Raw genomic sequence first — 22,130 nt, forward strand, 5'->3', positions numbered from 1 at the left:
GATTTCCGTGTGAGTATCAATTCTTTTCCTTAGTCACTTTTACATAATATTCCAAAGCAACTTGTCACTGACTGCACTGGTCAAACAAGTAATTTCGATTACAATTACTCACCTTATGTTTAGGATGATATGTAACGAAATTCGTAAGCCACCCTTTGAAGCCATGAAAAAGAAGCCCTTTGATACTTCTCTATAAGTATTCGATTGTACTTCACGGGAACATACACAAGCTGTTGATTATCTCTCTTGCTAATTAGCGAAGCAACCTTTGCCCGGGGTTTAACTGATTTCGTGTCGAAATATTAGACATCACAAAACCCAAATGTTTGTTAATTTGCTTCTTATCTTTTTCTTTGGCACACTGCACTCACGAAATCCTTCAGGTTCTAAGTAATACCAACTTTTGCTTGAGATTTCACAAGACTGGCAAATGACTTCGTTTCGAATCCCAAAAACAAAAGAGCCTAGCCTACAATCCGAAGGGTTCGATCTTATCCACTTTGTACTCACGAACAGTCTCAAGTAACCGTTTGGCAACTTGGCCCTAGTTTCAAGGCACTTTATGAGACGTGACGGGATAGACGACTATTGGTGCGAGTTTCAAGGAATGACGTGGCCTACTCTTTAATGATAAACGGTTCAAATTATTTTGGGCCTACATATAAAAGGAAAATCCTTTTCCTTTGATCATTACGCGATCAAAAATTCATAGACGACCAAAAAGCCCTAATTCTCTCAAAAGCTTTCAAGAACTCACAAATGGCTGCTATTCAGAACTCCAACACTGATGAGGTTGAATCTCAACCTTTGATGAAAATTCAAAGCGCCAACTACCAATTTGAGGCCAATGTTTCACTGTATCCTGAGGAATTAAAAATGCTAATCGTTGCCCTGAAACGATCTGGATTAGCAACTGCAATGTTCAACTCATTCGCAGTCCCGATGACATGGTTGTCAATGGCTGCCTCAACTGCTTCTTATAACAAGGCTACATATGTCATTACTTTCAATATGATGAATGAGAAGAGAGTTCGATTGACGAAGAAGATGTTCACTCAGTTTCTGGATATTCCTAACTCTCCACCATTCTTCAAGCCTACGAATCCACAAATCATGCACATGTTCAACGAGATGGGTCACCAGCCCCCACTCGAAAAGATTAGTGATTTCAAGAAATCAGGACTTCCTTGTATGTGGAACTTCTTATTTGGAATTTACCTCAGATGCTTGACGGGAAGAAGTGTATGACTTGACAAGGGCAGATTGGAAGTTTATGCAATGGTAATGGGTCTTTACTATGACTTGAGTGTTGACTATGCCACTCAGTTGTGGAAGGAGTTTGGCAAAAGTCTGGAGAACACGAATATGGTAAAGGGGATTTCATGTGCAAGGTACTGGAGCCTTGTTCTTGAGAAAATGTATGAAAAAGAGGGAATCCAAGTCCCTGCTGATGAAACTACTGCTGAATTTCCAAAGTATCAGTTTCCGAAAGTTGTGGAGGATGATGAGAATATTTTTCCAAGTGTAACACGAATTCCAGATGCTATGCTAAAGAAGGTGAATCCTACTCACAAGGTTCTTGTGAAGTATTTGCAGACGATTAATCCAGATGTGGAAACAGGGGTTCTGCTTAAAGTCGAAGCTGGAACTTCTAAACAATCCAAGAAGTCTAAGGTTGATGAAGCAGAGGTACCAGTTACAAATATGAAAAAGTATACATCCAAGTCTCCTAAGAACAAGCCTGAAAGTGATACGAAGAGGGCATAAGAGGTTGTTGCTGATAAGCCTTCGAAGGAGGTAATGACATCAAAGTCAGGAGTATTGAAAAGGTTACTAAAAATGTCAAACAAACGAACTTCGTTTGATGACTCACAGACATTTCGTAAAGCTCAAGTTAGTAGCAAAGGGATCATTGTTCGTGAGATCCCTGCTCCTGCTTCTCCATCATCTAAGAAACGCAGAGCTCAAGATGTAGCCAAACATATCACAGAGAAGCGGTACAAACGAAAAATTGTTCTTTGTGACGATTCGTCCGAAAACGAAGTGGTCCCTGATACACCACCAGTTTTGTCTTTTCCCATGGTAACTTCTGTTACTATCATTTCATCAGTTACTCCTACTATTTCTATTGAACCTTCAACAACTATTCCACTCGAAATAGTGGTGACCAAGTCAATTTCCGAGGAGGTCCCTATTTCAAACATCCATGCTAACATATCTGATACGGGAGCAAATGTTTCAGTGAGTGTCGACGTTTCACAATCCATTTCTCTTTCTACTTCATTACCAATCAGTTCATCATCATCATTAGTTTCGTTACCACCATTCATTCTTCCTATATCCACTGTCACCACATCACTAATCTTTGACAATATCCTTAACCAACCTATCACAACTCTATTTTCATCACAATCCACTGAACCACAAAAGCCTCATTCCGATGATGAAATAGAAGGAGGAGGTTTCGGAGGTACATTTGAAGACTTGCACTTCGATTCAGAGGAAGAAGATATTCCTGATCATATGCTTATGTCAGGAAAACAATTTAAAGTTCTCAATCGAAAACTTAATTCTATTCTTCAATTTCAAGCAGACTCGGGTGCAAAGCATTCTGTATTAGGAATAAAAGTTGATGTGATGCTAAAAGCTGTAGAGCATCGTCTGCAACATCAACTTGATGTAAATGACATAAATAACGAACGTCAAATCAAAGCTCGGGGTGATCTGTATAACTCTTCGTTAAAGGAGCTTTGAAATGTTACAAAAGAGAGGCATGTTCTCTTTGTACAAGATGTGAAGAAGGTACGAGAGGATGTGAATCTCAAACTTAAAGAATTGAAGAAGGAGTTTTCAAGTGAAATTCATCAAGTGAATGATTGTTACAACTCGATTCAGGAGAAAGTTGATATCATAGCTGGGGCTGTAACTAATTTCATACAATCATTCCAAGCAACTGTACCATCGTTCGAAGCCAAGGCAACTAAAGACAAAAATCAGTTTGCGAAACTGAATGCCTTACTTGCAGAGTTGAAAGAAGTCGTTTCTATGCCCACTCCAACTTCATTATTAACTCCTGAGTTTCTTACTCAGAAGTTAAACATTCTTGATTAAGTCATACAAGAGGTTGTTGTTCCCATAACAAAGTTTGCTCAGATGTTGCCACAAAATGCCCCACCTCTTGTCACAGGGGTGCAAGGGGGAGAAAGGAGGGTGAGCAAAGGGTCGAAGAATGATAATAAGGGAGAAGGCATTCGAAAAACAAATGAAGATGCAAATGTAGTAGGGAAGGTTCTGACTTCGCAAATTTCGACTTTATTACCTACCAAAACTGATCCTATTACAACAACACTTATGACTACAAAACCAATTGCAAAACCTATAGTCAAAGGGATTGTAATTGGTTCATCTAATGAAAGGGGAAGCTCAAGTTCTTCAAAACCGAATCCTGATTCGAAAGATAAAGGGAAAGGTGTTACAGTCGAAAAGTCAAAAGAAGGAAAGAAAGCAGAAATCGAAGCTGAGTTCGAACGTCAGAGGCATATTCAAAGTATCTTGAGGCTGAGGGAAAGTGACCCTACAGGCATGGAGAAGGGAGATCCAAATAAACTCTACAGTTACGAATCTATAGAGTCAAGGGTTGCATTCAACCATATGTATGCCTTTGAAAAGAAGCCGAAGAAAAGTTATTCCATAGCCAACACAGACATGAATCAGCTTGATTTCCATATTAATGAAATGATGTTCATGTTGGATTAATGTCTAAGTCCATAACTATATTTGGTATGTACTTGACCCGACCCGGCATGGTCCATTTGGGTTGCACTTCACCGACACAATTTATATGGATAGTTTTTTTTAGAATAGTATATTTATGATTTATATTAATATATTATAAGTTCTAATATATTAATACGGAATCATATTATTTAATTAGTATTGATCAAGAATTAATTTAGAATTAATTAAGTGATCAAAAAGAACTAATTAAATATGGACTCTTATATATATGGAATTGGCCAAGTTCATTTAGGTTGGGCTAAGCTTTCATGGATGGTCCATGGAGCTTTTAACCTATGGATCCTATGTAAATGAAAGGTCATGGGTATTAGTGTTTACATGGATGTAACCCTAATCCTCTATAATATATAAAGGGGTCCTTGGCTCACAAAATTGGCACAAGTGTGTGAAAATAAGAGTGGGCCGATTTTAGTGTGCATACATATTCTCTCAAGTTCTTCCAAGGTGTTTTGGTGATTTGTGATTCCATTTGAGGCTTCCACACTATTGAGACTAAGCTCTTAAAGCTTGAAGACATCAAGCTACATCAAAAGGTATGTCATCTAACTAGAACTTTGTAGTATAGGTGCTTCATAATATGCTAGTTAGGATGAAACCTTGGAATAGTTAATATTTGCATGTATAATAGAGAAAATATAGATCCAAGGTTTATAGGGTTGCATGTACACCATAGGAGTGTTAGAATGCTCAAAACCCAACAGTGGTATCAGAGCCATGGGTTGTTTTCTGTTATATTGATGCAAATGTTTTATTTTCAAAGTTGGAAAAAAAGAAAAAAAACATGACGTTTGTCAAATTTTAAGATAATTACTTGTTTTTGTGAAAAACTAATTATTTGTAAAATTTGAATCATTTGCTATATGAGTTGAATTAGGTCAAATTTAGTAAAAGATAAAATGATATGATTATTTTATTAGTTTTAAAAGTTTGATCTAAAGAGTTTTTTGAAACCTCCATAAGTTATGGATATGAAAAGGTTTTTAAAAAAATTGATTCAAAGTTTTTTATGGAGTTACAAAACTTGGTCTTAATGTTTTAAAGAATTCCATAACTTGTTCTTAAGTTATGGAACATGAAAAGTTTCATCATAAAACAAGTATTTAACTTCATAAGTTATGGAATCCAAAAGTTTTCAAGAGTTAAAAAAACTTGCCCTCAAGTTTTGGAATTTGGAAAAAGTTTTTTTATGATAAAAAAAAAGGAATTGAATTCTAAAACTCTTGGGTTCATAACTTAAACAATTAATTAAATGATTTTAATTTTGAATTTAATAATTGGAATTATGATGTTTTATTGAATAATTCAATTAACTCTTATGGACTTTATTAATAGATAATTAAAGTGTTTAATTAAAAGAGAATTAATAATTCCATAATGACATGGTTTAAATTTAATTAAATTAAGAGTATAGTTTAATTAATAGATTAAACCACCAAGTATTTTAAATGTCTAAAATACACCCTTATACTATTATAATATTAAAAGTTTAATATATTATATGTATAAGAGCAAGTCGTCTTACCATTAGTAGGCCTCATTCACGAAGCCGGTCTATAAGGGGGGTATAAGGTTACTGCCTATAAAATGACAGTTTAATGGGTGTCCACTCTCACCCACCGCTTCCTTGACTGGTGGATGGTCGTTAGCCGAACAGGTAGGACAAAGAATATAATTCTCCCTTCATTAAAAGTATTAATGATAAATACTAAGTAACTAAACTTTTTATAAATTCCCAATCTTAGTTTCTTAGGAAAATGTGAATAAGGTGCTAATCCATGAAATTACACTTTGCACTTTGTTTAAGCTGTTAGTGGAGTGTGTGTGGTTAACCGACACACTAACCTGGACTTAACAAGGTAGGCAAAGGGTAACTTAATGTTTATCATAGTATCGTTGGAGCGTGTGTGGTTAACCGGCACATCGATTGAGGGGTAAATATTAAGGGTACCAAGTATATTTGCATGGTTACTTCACACCTTGTTTTGTGATCCTCGGCATCCCAGTCACAAAACCTGAAGGGCACACTCGAGATTGAAACATGTCATTGAAAAGTTCAATGAATCTCAAAAGAATCTAGGAGTTTCAAAACCAATTAAAACCTAATAATACATTTCGTTTATCTTGGTGGAAATTGGTGAATCGTCATTCACCTACCTTCAAATATTTTATAGCTTGGATTACGACATCCCTCTTCCAAGTTATAAAATAGTTTGTTGGGTCCTAGCCTTAATATATCATATTGGGTGTTATATTAAGGACTTAAATCAACTTTACGTGAATTTCTCCCATTGTTGATGTCTGGTTTAGACAACAATGATCTTCCCAAACCAAGCTTTCCTAATGAATATGACTTCCAGAGTTTGGCTCACGGAAGTCATACTTCTCTTCCTCCACCTCCTCTAATTATTCTCCGTAACCCACAAGTTCAAGGTCACTCAAGCCCTAATGGCAAGCAAGGTCTGTGTGTGATCACATCTTAGAGATGAAGTCACATATTGACAAGTCGGGAGAGTTGGGTGTCAAATTCTTGAGAAAATTGGATGTTCAATCACTTTCTAAGTCACATAGTGAGTTCCTTTGGGACTACTATGAAACAGACTATGACATGAACCTTAATGATCATATCTATTTGCTTGGTGCTGCTGAATCAGCAATGATTTGGAACGATAGTAAAACAAATTTGATTAGAAGATCAACTTCCCAAAAACTTTATGGACAGTGACAATGGTGACACTGGAAATCCAGAAAAAGCATTCTCTTCCCAATGGAAAGGGATTGACCATAGTCAACCCAGTTGACCAAATGGTAAAGAGAAAGGCTAAGTCTGAGATAGTCCCATTACCAAAGGGTCCATATGTTTATTTTGCCAAAGGAAGGGGCGTTGATTGCAAAGCTGCCAAATTTACCTAAGGATGTTAAAGTCAATAAGTTTGACTCTACATCAGGTAGAGCCCATTATCTAACTCTGTTAAGTTCTATTCTGAGATCCTCATTACATGATGTGACTGGGTCACATGTTGATGTTTTAAGAATCAAAGAATAGAGAGAAATCTTAAAGGAAGTATATGTTGATTCTGATCGCGAAGGTGGATTTCGATCGCATCAGAATTTTGAGTAGTTGCTTAAGAAGTTATGATATATTGCTAAGGAATAGATAACAACAATTTTCCATGTGGATTGTAAGGATAAGTTTTTCCACAAAGTTTTAAAATAAAAGAAAATTGTTTAATTTTATTTATTTGAAGTATCCTTACAATGGCATTTGTGGAAAATTGTTGCTTATATGATTCCACTGACAGCAATATTGGAAAATGGATTTGATTCTTTCATTTGTGGTAGTGTCTAAATTTACCAAATCAGGAAAGTTCCTCATCACCCAAGTTTCAATTGGACCGAAACTTGGAATCATGCAAGTTGAATAGTATGATGAATGAGAACTTTCAAGCATTGGAAAATCAAGACTAATTACTTGTTCACATGGATGTGTGAGTCAAGTGAAGGACTAAAGGGATCGAGTACAAATTCTTGTGCACTGGTCATGTCTACCACAAAGCTCGTTAAGACTATTTGATTTACTAAAGTTTAGTAAATATGGTTATACTTACAAGTTTAAGTATAATTCTGAAACATTGGAAAAGTCTCAATGTATGGCAGAACGAATGGGAAGAATCAAATTAGGCAGAAAGATAAAAGTTTCTCAAATCTGAAAAGATGGGAGAGTACTTTAGTATCATGTTTGTGATCATCTTAATGATTTAGAAATCATATCACAATTAGTCCTCTAAAGGTCATCTTAGTGCATTATTATGACTAAGAAGAGGAGTCATGAATTGTTGAAATGGTTAGATCAGGAAGATGAGTCATACTTCGTTCCAAAACAATTCTTAGAGTCATACTCCAAGATTGTAACTTGAGTGACATATCTTAAAGAAAGGTTTAAAACACTTGTCAAATGTAAGAGTAAAAGTGTCCTACTCTTGTACATTTGAAATTGGTAAGTTGTGATGTTTTGGATAAAACAAAGACCAACTAAGGCCAATTGTGTGAAGTGTTTGTCTTGATAAAGAATCCGTACTATCTCTTTAATATTTGGCAAGATAGTCTTATATGTCAAGAGGATAGTGGGAGTCTTAAAGATCCTAAAAAGAATTTCAAGAACTAATCAAGAATAAAACCTGAGGTTCTTCACTAGCACACGACTTGAGGTTTATAACCTATCGTGTTGACATATTCTGTGCCCATTCCAGTTAAAGTTGGCTTTGCATAGGAGTTCTGAAAGTTCTCAATTGGTTGCATAACAACTTGGAAGCAATGGCAGACCCTGTACTGCCAGGTGGCAAGAACTTAAGATTGCATAAGTTCAGTCCATATGAGTTTGGATTTGTCATTATCCTTGTCTTGTGACTATGGTTTTGACGATTCACATGGATAAGAACACATACACCATAAAATCTAAGGGTCATAAGGTTTCTCTCCAATTCATGAAAATGATGGTGAGGAAACACTTCCACCAAGTAGATTTGAAGCAGATGGCAAAAGGTCTAAACAATTGAGACTATGATTACGACATCCCTTTTCATAGTTCTGAAATTGTTTAGACACACATGCTTGCTATCTAAGGAAAAGTGTATGATTTTGATAAAGTTTTATCAAAGCATCTCGTATCAGAAATCTGAACTTTGGTAAGAAAGTCAATAAAGTATTGATTTCTAGAAGTCCAGTTGATTTCTGAGTACATGTCAAAGCTAGTGGGAGCATAAGTGTTATGCTAATAATCATCATGTTAGTGGGAGCATGATAATTATTGTTAGTGTTGCAAGTTAGCAATGTTAATTATAGAAAACAAAAGTTTCAATTCGTAAGGCTGCATGGATTGAAAAAGTTGTTTTGCTATAATTAAGGGAGAGGATATACTTCATTTCAGTTCTAAAGGCTTAGATTGAGACCTTAATCATCCTTAGTCAAGAATATATATATATATGAATTTCATCGTGGATTGGTTCAACTTAAGGAAATTCTATATATTGCGTTCTCAAAATTCGATTATGATTACGGCATCCCTCTTCATAGTCAAATTTTGAAAACATGGCAAATAAAAATATTGTAGCAAAAGACTGGTCTAGAATCATGTCTTTATGTAAGACATCATGGATCGTGTATCATTTGCTTTGGGTACAGGATCGATTGCATGTGCTATAATATTTGTCATTTCTAAATTTTTCCAAATGCCCAGAGGCATTAAGAAGGGAAAAGGTCTAGAATTGGATATGACTAAAATGATTAAGCAATTGTCGAGGAGAATCTGAGGTTTACCAAAGATTGGTTGCTCAAGGACAGTTGGAAGTATAGTGCTAATTTTGGAAGGACCATATTGACATATTCTGAAAAGAGGCATCTCTTATTCAGAAGTGATAGTCAAAATGAGAATATGGAGTTGTCTCCATAGGTGGAAGTTATCTGTGTAAGATTAGAAAACTTATTGCAAGAAGCATGTCCAAAGCAATGTACTTTGAATATGAGACTTAGTTTCCATGGAGTTCATCTCCATTGGAATACCTTATAATGACTGTTGACAAGTCTTTGTGACTTTTTACATATTCATTACAGGAGGGTCAGTGCATATAAGTTTAAAATCTAAACAGATTTCGATAAATGATAGGAATTTGAAATTCTCACATTTTTCGATAAGGATTTGGGAGTGTGAAATTAGAATCATTGAAATTATGTTCAATTGGTTTATTTCACAAAGCAAGGATCATAGACAAACATAGAGTGCATACTTGGTGTATGGCAAAGCTATTGTTTAAGAAAAACATAGTGTACATGCTTGGAGCATGAGACAACTAGTGTTTTTAATTCAAGTATAAAGTTAATAAAACCGAAACAATGAATAATGAGTAATCAGTATGGTGATAAATAAAAGTGTTTATTTATATTGATAGGGTTTGATACCATATTTGATTCATTTATTCTTGTGTTTCACTTTGCATGTTTTGACTTCCAGAATAACTAAGTCGCTCTTCCTGAATGATTAAGTTATTCAAACCATCCACAGTCGGTCATATGTTGGAAGTAGATATGAATCAAGACTGTCATGGGTTGGTTTATAGAGGTCCAAGTTGGTGGACAAAGTGGTGCTACAACACTCATTAGTGCTCATAAGTTCTGAGTATTGGATTCAACCCACACTCATTTGAATCACTTCATGGATTTTATCACGAGTGATCATGAGACGATAATATCTTATATTCTTAAAACCTAGAGATATGAGTTGTTACTATGAGTTGGTTATACATTGATTGCACAAAAACGCATTGGTAACTCGATGTTATAAAACGTGCCTTTGTGTATGATTCAACAAGTAGTAGAACAAGCCATATGAGTCGAAGTTTATCCATTCATTTTACCTTCGGGATAAAAGCGATATCTGTGGGCCCCTCGATGATTTAGCGATGACACATGTGAGTGCTTGGCCAAGCCAGGACTGATTTGATTTGTTCAATCAGTCAGTCATCATAAATCGAAAATCGGGAAACAACAAATGGATAGAGAGAATGATTATAATCCATGTCTCAGTCCATATGATATCTAGAATGGAGGAATATATGATCCCTTATCTAATGGACAAGTCATTGACAAGGTCAGAGTTCGACAACGGCTTTAAGAGATACTATTGCCAGTTAGGTTTTGAAGTCATACTCAATAATAGTTTTAGACTTATCCAAGTGGGAGACTGTTGGATTAATGTCTAAGTCCATAACTATATTTGGTATGTACTTGACCCGACCCGGCATGGTCCATTTGGGTTGCACTTCACCGGCACAATTTATATGGATAGTCTTTTGAGAATAGTATATTTATGATTTATATTAATATATTATAAGTTCTAATATATTAATACATAATCATATTATTTAATTAATATTGATCAAGAATTAATTTAGAATTAATTAAGTGATCAAAAAGAACTAATTAAATATGGACTCTTATATATATGGAATTGGCCAAGTTCATTTAGGTTGGGCTAAGCTTTCATGGATGGTCCATGGAGCTTTTAGCCCATGGATCCTATGTAAATGAAAGGTCATGGGTATTAGGGTTTACATGGATGTAACCCTAATCCTCCATAATATATAAAGGGGTCCTTGGCTCACAAAATTGGCACAAGTGTGTGAAAATAAGAGTGAGCCGATTTTAGTGTGCATACATATTCTCTCAAGTTCTTCCAAGGTGTTTTGGTGATTTGTGATTCCATTTGAGGCTTCCACACTATTGGGGCTAAGCTCTTAAAGCTTGAAGACATCAAGCTACATCAAAAGGTATGTCATCTAACTAGAACTTTGTAGTATAGGTGCTTCATAATATGCTAGTTAGGATGAAACCTTGGAATAGTTAATATTTGCATGTATAATAGAGAAAACATAGATCCAAGGTTTATAGGGTTGCATGTACACCATAGGAGTGTTAGAATGCTCAAAACCCAACAGTTCATTATGGCTCAGTACAAAATAAGCGAGAAGTTTGAAAATGTTGATGACTACACACACATGAAAATTCGTTTACATGCTATACTTTGAAAGGAACCCGAAGAGGTGTGGTCTCTTATCAAAATCAAGAAGGTTGTTGCAATAAAGAAAGATGTCTTGTTCGAAAACATGATACAAAATTTTAGGTATCATGTAGTTCGTGCGAACAATCAACAAGCCGATTTCAGTGTAGCAGATTTTCCACTAATGAACTTGAATGATCTGATTCAAGTTGCATTAATCTTGAAGGATATGGAAGCATCTCAACTCAAGGGTACAAACAACAATGTGTTCAGACTTGGTCTTGCTCACATTAAAATTTTCATTGACAATTAATATGATTGTCTGTCCCTGACGGACGAAGAGTTGGCTTCAGGTGTGGAAAGGAAAATAACAGTTTCTATGTTACCTTCGAAGCCTCAACCAGAACTGAAGAAGTATGCAGATGGTGAGATATGCTTAAAACCTTTTGGCATGGTGTTTGCGGGAAAAGATACAAAGGGGAAAGCCAAAAGATTCTTATTCCAAGTTGCTGAGATAGAAAGATACACAACTTCACAATATACGAACTTCATTGTTCGTATGAATAGTTGTACGAAGAATAATGAAGGAGATAAAACCGAGTTGAAGAAAGTGTTAACTTGGTATTCGGAAATCAGAAGGATGATGCACTTCGCTTCTCAGATTCTCACGAACTGAGTAGTTCGACTCGTTTACAAAGGGGGAGATTGTTAGGGTCGAAGTCTTGTTGTAAAGAGTCAAAGTGTATTTGCTTTATTTCGTATGTAATGTATTTACTAAGTCATTTTATGTTCGAAGCGTAACTCCTAGACTCAGTATTTTTTGTACTCTCAGTTTCCTATAAATAGGAACTGAACTTAGAGTTAGATAACAGTTTTCCCAGTATGTTGTCTATTTTTGTACTCTTGTTCATTTGAGAGTAATATGAGCTGAAACCAGATTCTATTTACATTCTATGTTCTTGATTGATCTTTAGCTTGTTTAACTCTGATCCTATTCGATTTCTCATTACAGTTCCTCTTCAGCCGATCTTAGCCCTGCCAGAGGGATTCGATGATTTTGTAGTATATTGTGATGCATCTATCTCGGGTTTGGGCGCATTGTTGATGCAGAGGGGGCATGTCATCGCCTATGCCTCGAGGCAGCTGAAGCTTCACGAGGCGAATTACCCGACACAAGATCTGGAGTTGGGGGCGGTTGTTTTCGACCTCAAGATTTGGCGACATTACCTCTATGGGGTCCATTGTACAATTTACATGGACCACAAGACCACAAGAGCATGAGGTATCTGATGGACCAGCCAAATCTGAACATGAGGCAGCGACGATGGCTGGACGTTGTGAAGGATTACGACTGTGAGATCCTGTACCACCTGGGGAAGGCCAACGTTGTGGCCGATGCACTTAGCTGCAAGGCATTCGCAGCCCTGATCAGAGACATCTGCACGAGGATGAAAATAGTGACTCCGCTTTTGGAGCGGATTCAGGAGGCACATGTTGAGGGTATGAAGGAAGAGCGCTGGAAATGTGAGTGGATCGTAGGCCATGTGGCCTCGTTTGATTATGGCAGTCGTGGGTTATTGACTCTACATCGGAGGGTCTGGGAATATACATTACAGCCCACCTAAGCTTAGGTACTAAACCTCTAAATTATGCAGTTTTATCTTAGTAAATATAACCAGTTTAGTTTTCACTTGGTAAATAGACAATTCCCCATTGCATTTCTTTTCTCTATTATCGTTTAACCATCCATGTTTTCTTTCCTCCATTATCGTTTATTATTAGTTCACGTCAGTGAAAATTACTGTTTTCCACTATCACGAAGGTCATAGAATATTAACATTTTTGTTTCCGTATCAAAATTATTGCTTTAATATTGAATCTCCAACGTTAAGTGTTAATCATGAATCTCCTAATTACAATCTTTAACTAATAAAACGATGTAGTTTCATGATGTTTAGTATTTAAGCTTAGGTGGGGCTGTAATATATATTCACTTTCTCTAGATCTCTCTCTCTCTCTCTCTCTCTCTCTATATATATATATATATATATATATATATATATATATATATATCTGTGTGTGTGTATATATATATACACACACACACACATACACTTAGGTTCAAATGAGAACAATTATATAATTGAGAATGCGATAACAAATCTGAGCCATATATTTCTTTTTTGCCATAAAACCCTCCTACGTACCGGGGCGACGGGGTAATGTAATATTCATATGTGAATATAAAGGTAACTATATTTTCGCATATTTTAAATTTGTTGCTTAAACGCTCCAGTGTACCGAGATGACGGAACATATAATATTCATATACGAATATATATATATATATATATATATATATATATATATATATATATATATATATATATATATATATATATATAGCTAGGTTCAAATATGGATTGACATCTATTGTGTGGACGTGTGGATAATGCTATTCTGTAAAAATGACAAAGAAAATATGTTGTTTGATAATATGAATACATTCAATCTTATATAATTATTGTAATTAATACGTATTTTCACTAATTAAATCGTCTATAAGGTTATTATAGGCTTTTTTTTTTAATTATTCTCATTCTGTCAGAATGTTATCAGGATGTTTATTGTTTATTGAGTCGTATTCTGTAAGAATGAAAATAAATGAAAAACGATGCACGAGAACAAAAATGAATTAGAATTAGTGAGAATCCATTAAAATAACAATAGTTCTGTGAGATTGAACGTATTCACATTACTAAATAACATATTCTCTTAGTAATTTTCATAAAATAACATTATCTACACGTCCACACAATAGTTGTCCATCTACATTATAACCTAGCCCTATATATATATATATATATATATATATATATATATATATATATATATATATATATATATATATATATATATATATATATATATATATATATGAGACGATTCATTTGAGATTCTAAAAAAAAGTAGATAACTTGAGATCGAACTTCAGCTACATATTTTCTCATTTGCCGTTCTAACGCTACAGCGCATCGTTGCCTAATTGTAAATGATTATATGACAGGGAGTTATAATGGTGTATGTATGATATGAATATACTTAAAATGGAACATAGGCTTCTTTTTCTTTTAGGTAATATTATTGCGATCATTTTAACTTTCTTGAATGAGCATTAAATTTACACAAGTAAAACGCTATATCTTTTATACATTATTTGTTATCAAAATATATTTGTTCCAAACTCTTCAAAACTTCTTCGCTTGAAGGCCTATCATTAGGATCTTTGGCTACACATTTTGTTGCCAGTACAAGGCATTCAAAAGCACCTTCTAATGGATAATTTTGATTAAGACGATGATCTATTATACCCTTTAACTTGCTTTTGTCCTCTAAAAATGGCTTTATCCAATTTACCAAAGTGAATCCAGAATATGAGCGTTTGCTTGTTAAGGTTTCAAACAACACCACTCCAAGACTATAAATGTCACTCTTGAGAGTTAACTTACCTGTAACAATAAACTGTATTGTTAATAATCACAAAATATAGAGATATTAACTTTTCAAACCACAAAACTTGGTTGTATTTTTTTTAAACAAAGCATCGTTTCTTTTTCAAATATAGACTTGAGTCAAAATTACAACAATGATGCTTTTTCTTCATATTAATTTTTCAACATTTTATCAAAAAAGGATTATTCTTATGTTTCACAGGAATTGTAAAATATATGTGATATTCAAGATTCTCTCTCCAAAAATCTCTTATAGAAAATGGAGAGACTCCAACAGATATATGTATTTATGTACTATGTGGCACCAATGTGGAATACACTAACACTCCACCTTAGAGACGCAATCTAGATGAGGATGGACATAAATGTGTTAAGCTACTAGATATATAGACATTGGCTTTAATAACATGTAAGCTATATGTGAGTCCAAGATTGTTTATCCAAAAAAAACTTATGGAGAGAAGATAAACTCCAACATATGTATAGAGACATAAGGGACTATGTCGCACCAATATGAAATACAAACATGAAACTAAACAAAGCAAAACCCATTAGTTGTTATTTGTTAGATAGGTTCAGTCCAAGATTTTCTCACCAAAGGAGAGAGGACAAAAATCCAACATAAATACCACATCCTTACATGGAAATCTACCTTGAGTCGTTCGGTCTATATAACGTCGAATATCCATGTCACTTGTAGTAGCATCTTCTTTTTTATCTGATTCATGGATTTTAGGGAAATTTTTAGCAAAACCAATATATATATATATATATATATATATATATATATATATATATATATATATATATATATATATATATATATATATTGGCTAGGTTATTGTGTTGCTTACATTTATTCTGTGCTAAAATGCACCAATAGAAATTTAGTATATTAAATAATTATTTAATTAAATAAATATAGATATTAAATGATTTCCATAATTGTGTGTATATTAAATGATATTCATAATTATAATTCACTTTTTATGGAAACTAATTAAATTTGTCATTAATGTCAACAATAACATTCTTTCAGAATGAATTCGCATCTAGGTTTTATACATGAGCGTTTTTTGTTTCAGGATTCACTTACTTAAAATACAATAAATTTGCATTAAATATGAAGAAGGAGAGTGTATTCTAGTAGAATACACTCTCATTCTGCTGGAAACACTCTCATTCTTCTAGATACGTATTCATTCTGAAAGAATATTATTGTTGACATTATTGACGAATTTAATTAGTTTCCATAAAAAGAGTTATAAGTATGAATAACATTTAATATACACATAGTTATTACTAAATTCTTATTGGTGCATTCTAGCACACAATAGATATGAGAAACATTTGGACCTACCTCTCTCTCTCTCTCTCTCTCTCTATATATATATATATATATATATATATATATATATATATATATATATATATATATATATATATATATATATATATATATATATAAGTTCAATAGATAACCATTATTAATCAACAAACCAAAGAACCAATATAAAGTGTCAGAATTTAAAGCGATCAACGTTAAAAAAAAGGTTGTAGACTTTTACGATGGACGCACATGGACCGGATTATAACAAACTCACTTCTTTTTTTTCGTTTAATTTTTTTAGGCCATGTTTTTATCGAAAAAATAAACCCGAATATACCATTGTTCATAATTTTTTGTCATCTTTCCATAGAGATCCATATTGATATACAAAAAATATATAGTTTTTTTAGAAAAAAACCACTTCATTTGTTTGTTTTTTGAAAAGTTAAGACCTATTTTTTATCGAAATTTTTAAATAAATATATCAAAATTCATGTTTTTTTTTGGTACTCTTTAAACATAGATTCATATTAAATTATTAAACAAAACGAAATTTCAGTATAGATTCACATAGTAAATCTGCTCAGATTCACATTGTGAATGTTAAAATTGAAATATTTACAGTTCAGATTCACACTATGAATCTAAATTGATCGAGAACTTTTTTTTTTTTTTTTTATAAATCGATGTTGATATTAATTAATAGAGGGCAAAAAAATGGAAATTTTGATATAATTAGTTTTTTTGGATAAAAATAAACTTTTATATCAACATGGATTTCTATGGAAAAATGACGAAAAATCGTGAACAACAGTAGATTTGATTTTTTTTCTGATAAAAGACATGACTTAAAAAAATTAAACGAACAAAAAATGTAAATTTTATGGTATAATCTGGTATATATACGTCTAATGTACAAACCGTTGATCGTTTTAAATATCGACGTTCACGATTGGTTCCTTGGTTCGTTGTTAATAATGGTTTTCTATTAAATTTCATCCAATATATATATATATATATATATATATATATATATATATATATATATATATATATATATATATATATATATATACTAGTTTATAACCCGTGGGAACCACGGGCTAAAAAATTAATTAAATTTTCATAATAAAAATTTAGAATTATTAATCAATTATTTTAAATAAATCATTTTAAATAAATTATTAATTAGGAGATATATCATATTTTTAAAGTTATTTTAACTTCAAATTTAACATATAATTAGAAAATATAAATTTGAATTTTAAAATGAGTTGCCTAATATATCTATATGACAAATGACATAATATTAATGAAGAGTTATATTAGAATGACACTTGGCAAAATGAGATTAAAACTATTCATTTATTAGAATAGGGATATATATATACATATATATATATATATATATATATATATATATATATATATATATATATATATATATAAGAGAGAGAGAGAGAAAAAAAAAATTAAATATTCTCCTATTTTTTGTACCTACAAATCTTCCTATCCAATTAAATAATGACATGTGTAACATTTAATGTCCATTTAATGATATTTTAATACACTAATATGACAAATGTCATCATTTAATTTGATAGGAAGATTTGTAGGAACAAAAGTAAGAGGATATTTAATTTCTCATAGAGAGAAATTAAATATCCTCCTACTTTTTGTTCCTACAAATCTTTTTATCCAATTAAATAATGACATGTGTAACATTTAATGTCCGTTTAATGATATGTTAATACACTAATATGACAAATGTCATCATTTAATTCGATAGGAAGATTTGTAGGACAAAAGTAGGAGGGTATTTAAGAGAGAGAGAGAGAGAGAGAGAGAGAGAGAGAGAGATATGTGATGTTGTCATATCATCACTCATTTATATATCACTTCCATACATGGTAACCTACCATTATGTTGATACCCTTGGTCACGTGTTGTATTTGAAATCTCGTCGTCCAATTCCATGGATTTAGGGTGAAATTCAGGCAAACCAAAATACCCGAGTTTCGCACTAAAATTCTGGAATAATAATAAACCGTTAAACTTTTATAACCAATAGTATTGCCACTAAAAAAACTTAAGTAGGTTAAAAGTACCTCATCCAACAATATATTAAAGGTTTTAATACCACCATGTATGACTTGTTCTTTTGATGAGTGCATATAAGCGAGTCCACGGGCAACTCCTATCATTATCAGAAGGCGTGTTTCCCATGAAAGTGGTTCCACAACATCTATTTCAGTGCAACAATTCAAGTTTTGAGCAAACATAATTCTAGAATAGGTTTTTTTTTTAACTTTTTTTTATTGTAATGGTTCAATATATTACCCCCGAATAAGAAGCGGCTAAAATTTCTGTTTGGCATTTGCATGTGCTCATAAACAAGTAAATACTTTTCATCAACGGACAATCCCAAGACACTAATAATATTTGGATGAGCCAATTGTCCAAACCTGGTCGCCCGTGCCTGATCTCACAAACAACATCAATAACCATATAGAGTCCAACAGTTTTCTATGGAAATCTAAATTTCTTTTCTTGATAAAAGATATAATTTTATTTATATTTATTGATACTTAGAGTATCCATAATGGTGAGTTCAATAAGAGGCTTTAATGAGGTGGCATGTCTGGTTGTCAATCAATGGATAAAACTCTATCATAGTAAGATGCCACATTGACATTCAATGAATTTGGAATTCAATGGTCATTGAACTCTTCGATGGGAAAAATGAAAGTTTTCTAATCTTAAATATATACTATAAATTAGTTTTTGTAACTTCATATTGAACTTTGTAGAGTTCAATGCATAGTACGAAAAAATGATAGAGTTGTATGGAGTGTAAAAAAAATATATGGCAATCCATTGAACTCTATAGAGTTCAATGCATTGTGGATGCTCTTACATTCCATTGCAAAACATCAGCATTGTAGTTTTTAACAGCAACAAGAATTCCAACACCCTCTTTTGATGGGGCGAATGTTTTCTCGTCAACCCAACCTAAGTACACCTCACCAAAACAATCCCTATCGACCACCGAATCTTGACTAAAGTTTTTGGTAATCATTTCCAAATCAGAAAACTTATATATTTTCAAACTTGGAGTTATAGGAACTGTGGAATCAGCTTTGTCGTCCTTGCTATTACTTGATAGAGTCGAATCATCATGCGCTGAGGTATACGAATACAAAGAAAATTAAATTGCTATTTAACTTTTCTCTAGTATATGCAGAGTTGGACATACTAAAATTTAAAAAGAATCTATACACACAAATAGGAGCTTGAAATACCTGAATTCTCTCCATGAAAGGGGAAGGGAAACATATTAATCATCTTTCCATATATCTTTTTGCCAGCAGTCTGCAAGGAAGTATCAACTTTCTGTTGTAAGGTCAGCATAGAATCAAGGCTGACCACAACCTCAGCCATAGTAGGACGCTGCTTTGGATTGTTGTGCAAGCATCTCTCTGTAATCCGCATAAAATCCTTCAAACATTTTTGGGATATTTGACCCCTTATACCAGAATCGATTATATTCTTTAAATTGCCTTCTTTGATAGATTCTTGAGCCCATGACACTAAACCCCATTGCTCCTCATCAAGATTTCTATCCACTGCACGCTTCCGACACAACACTTCCAACAAAACCACCCCAAAAGAATACACATCAGACTTTCTGGTAAGCCTTCCAGTAGTGTAATAATTTGGATCGAGGTACCCAAAAGTGCCTTTAACAAGTGTATTGACATAGGTAGATCGCTGATTGGTTGCGCCGATTTTTGACAACCCAAAGTCTGAAATTTTAGCTGCCCAGTTGTCATCTAACAAGATATTAGAGCTCTTGACATCACGATGTATAACACCAAACTCAACCCCAGTACCAGTGTGTAAGTAATCTAACCCACGAGCTGTACCTATACAGATCTTGAGTCGCTGAATCCAAGAAAGATGGGTACACAGTTTATGACGGTGATCTTCCAGTGTACCATTGGGCATGTATTCGTAGATGATGATCATCTCTTTGTCGTGATTACAGTAACCAAACAAAGACACGAGATGACAGTGACGCAACTTGGAAAGCATCTTAACTTCCGCCCAGAACTCCGATGCACCTTGAGAGGACATGGAATCCAGTCGTTTAATGGCAGAAACAACAACACTTGATCCATTGATAACGTTACCTTTATAAACCTTTCCAAATCCCCCATGCCCAATTACTAATGATTCATCAAAGTTATTGGTTGCTAAGAGAATCTCAGGGAATTCGAAGGGACGGCATGGTTGTGACCATTCTATGGAGGAGGAGGTCGAGGGCTGAGATTCATTGCCGTCACCCATAATTATTGATGTTATAGAGGCAGAATGAGTAGCTTCATACTTGATACTGACAATTTATAATCAACCATACAAAAACTCAAAAGCCTATCTTCTTCATTTAAACAGAGACCAAGTCAACGTTACTCCAAAAGTTTTATAGTCAACGTACCAAAGAATAGCAGCCTTTGCTGTTGATTATATTATTATTTGTTTCTTATTCTTATATTTATCTTATTACATTTATTAACTGTATTATCAAAAACCATTATTTGTCTTAACTTTTAAAATATATTATTAATACTATGTTCATTGGTGATATAATATGACTAAGATCGCATATATGATAAAATGTTTAATAAAAGACACATCCAAGGAAAATGCATGGTCATTTCGTGGCTAAGCTACGTGAATCTCTCTTAAAATTTATTTTTGAATTATTTTTAGTCAAACGTTTTATATGACATGAATAATTAATCATTCAACTTACAACAAGAAAAATATTTCATGGGTAAAGATTTTACGGTGCATGCAAAAATGAATAGTATAAAGTAGAAAAATGAGCGTACATCTATCATGTAGCTCATTAAACAACCCAAGTCTAAGAAGTATGACATCATATCTTTTATCCATTATTTGTTATTAGAATATATTTGTTCCAACCTCTTTAAAATTTCTTCGCTTGAAGGCCTAGCCTCAGGATCTTCAGCTACACATCTTGTTGCGAGTGAGGTAAATCCAAAATTTGGCGCTGATGCACGTTGGCTTCTTAGGGTTTCAAACAACACCACTCCAAAACTATAGATGTCACTCTTCACAGTCAACTCACTTGAAACAATGAAGTTTTATTGTACATAATCACAAGATATAGATATATTAACCTTTCAAGCTACTCTATGATGTTTTATCTTCATATTAATGTGGGACACCATCACTGGATCAAATATCACTTTCATACATGGTAACCTACCAGTAAGTTGATCCCCTCGGTCTAGAAAACGCCCGATATCCATGTTACTTCTCGTAGCCTCTTTCATCTCATCTAACTCATCGATATTAGGATGAAATTTAGCCAAACCAAAGCACCTGAGTTTCACATTAATATTCTGGAATAAAAATAAATTCATCAACTTTTATGGCTGAAAACCAAAAAGAGATTGCCCCTAAAAAACTTGAAAGTACCTGATCCAGCAATATATTAAAGGTTTTAATACAACCGTGTATGACTTGTTCTTTTGACGAGTGCATATAAGCGAGTCCACGCGCTACACCTATCATCATAATAAGGCGTCTTTCCCATGAAAGTGGTTTAGCAATATCTATTTCATTGCAAGAATTCAACTTATTAGTAAAAATAATTCGAAAATAGTTTTCTGGGAGAGATTCAAGTATATTTATTACCATCAAATAAGACGTGACTTAGATTTCGGTTTTTCATTTGCATGTGTTCGTAAACAAGCAAGCAATTATCCTTTTTATCATGAAAATACCCCAAGAGATTAATAATATTCGGATGAGCCATCCGTCCAAAGCTACTCTCCACTGTCTGAATTCAACAAAAAAATTGAAGTTATATTCGCCAAAGGATTTATAAAATAAAAATTCTAGCATTGTT

General features: G+C 33.5%; 1 protein-coding gene across 2 annotated transcripts; it reads right to left on the reverse strand.

The window, feature by feature from the left end:
* Positions 1–14,507: 14,507 nt before the first annotated feature.
* LOC145124992 (uncharacterized) lies at positions 14,508–20,615 on the reverse strand. 2 transcript variants are annotated; one of them, XM_079060476.1, is made up of 7 exons: positions 19,492–20,615; positions 19,107–19,372; positions 18,530–18,668; positions 18,298–18,434; positions 18,109–18,220; positions 15,500–15,577; positions 14,508–14,856 (listed from the first exon to the last, which is right to left on the reverse strand). In XM_079060476.1, the coding sequence occupies exons 1-7, from the start codon at positions 20,537–20,539 to the stop codon at positions 14,561–14,563; spliced, it is 2,076 nt and encodes a 691-aa protein (XP_078916602.1). In that variant the 5' UTR covers positions 20,540–20,615; the 3' UTR covers positions 14,508–14,560. The 2 variants fall into 2 exon arrangements, with proteins under 2 accessions (XP_078916602.1, XP_078916603.1); XM_079060477.1 differs by having other exon boundaries at positions 15,512–15,577; positions 19,492–20,614.
* Positions 20,616–22,130: the final 1,515 nt, after the last annotated feature.

The sequence above is a fragment of the Lactuca virosa genome, chromosome 7, assembly GCF_052849685.1.
Source record: "Lactuca virosa cultivar CGN04683 chromosome 7, Lactuca_virosa_CGN04683_v6, whole genome shotgun sequence".
In the NCBI taxonomy this organism is placed as follows: Eukaryota; Viridiplantae; Streptophyta; class Magnoliopsida; order Asterales; family Asteraceae; genus Lactuca; species Lactuca virosa.

Bases quoted from the DNA above. Each gene is read 5' to 3' on its own strand.
- LOC145124992 (XM_079060476.1), bottom strand. From the start codon at position 20,539: ATGGGTGACGGCAATGAATCTCAGCCCTCGACCTCCTCCTCCATAGAA. The intron at 18,435-18,529 runs GTAATATATTGA...GCACTGAAATAG, and splicing joins TAGCCGCTTCTTATTCGGGG to ATGTTGTGGAACCACTTTCA. The intron at 18,221-18,297 runs GTACTTTTAACC...TTATTATTCCAG, and splicing joins TTAATATATTGTTGGATGAG to AATTTTAGTGCGAAACTCGG.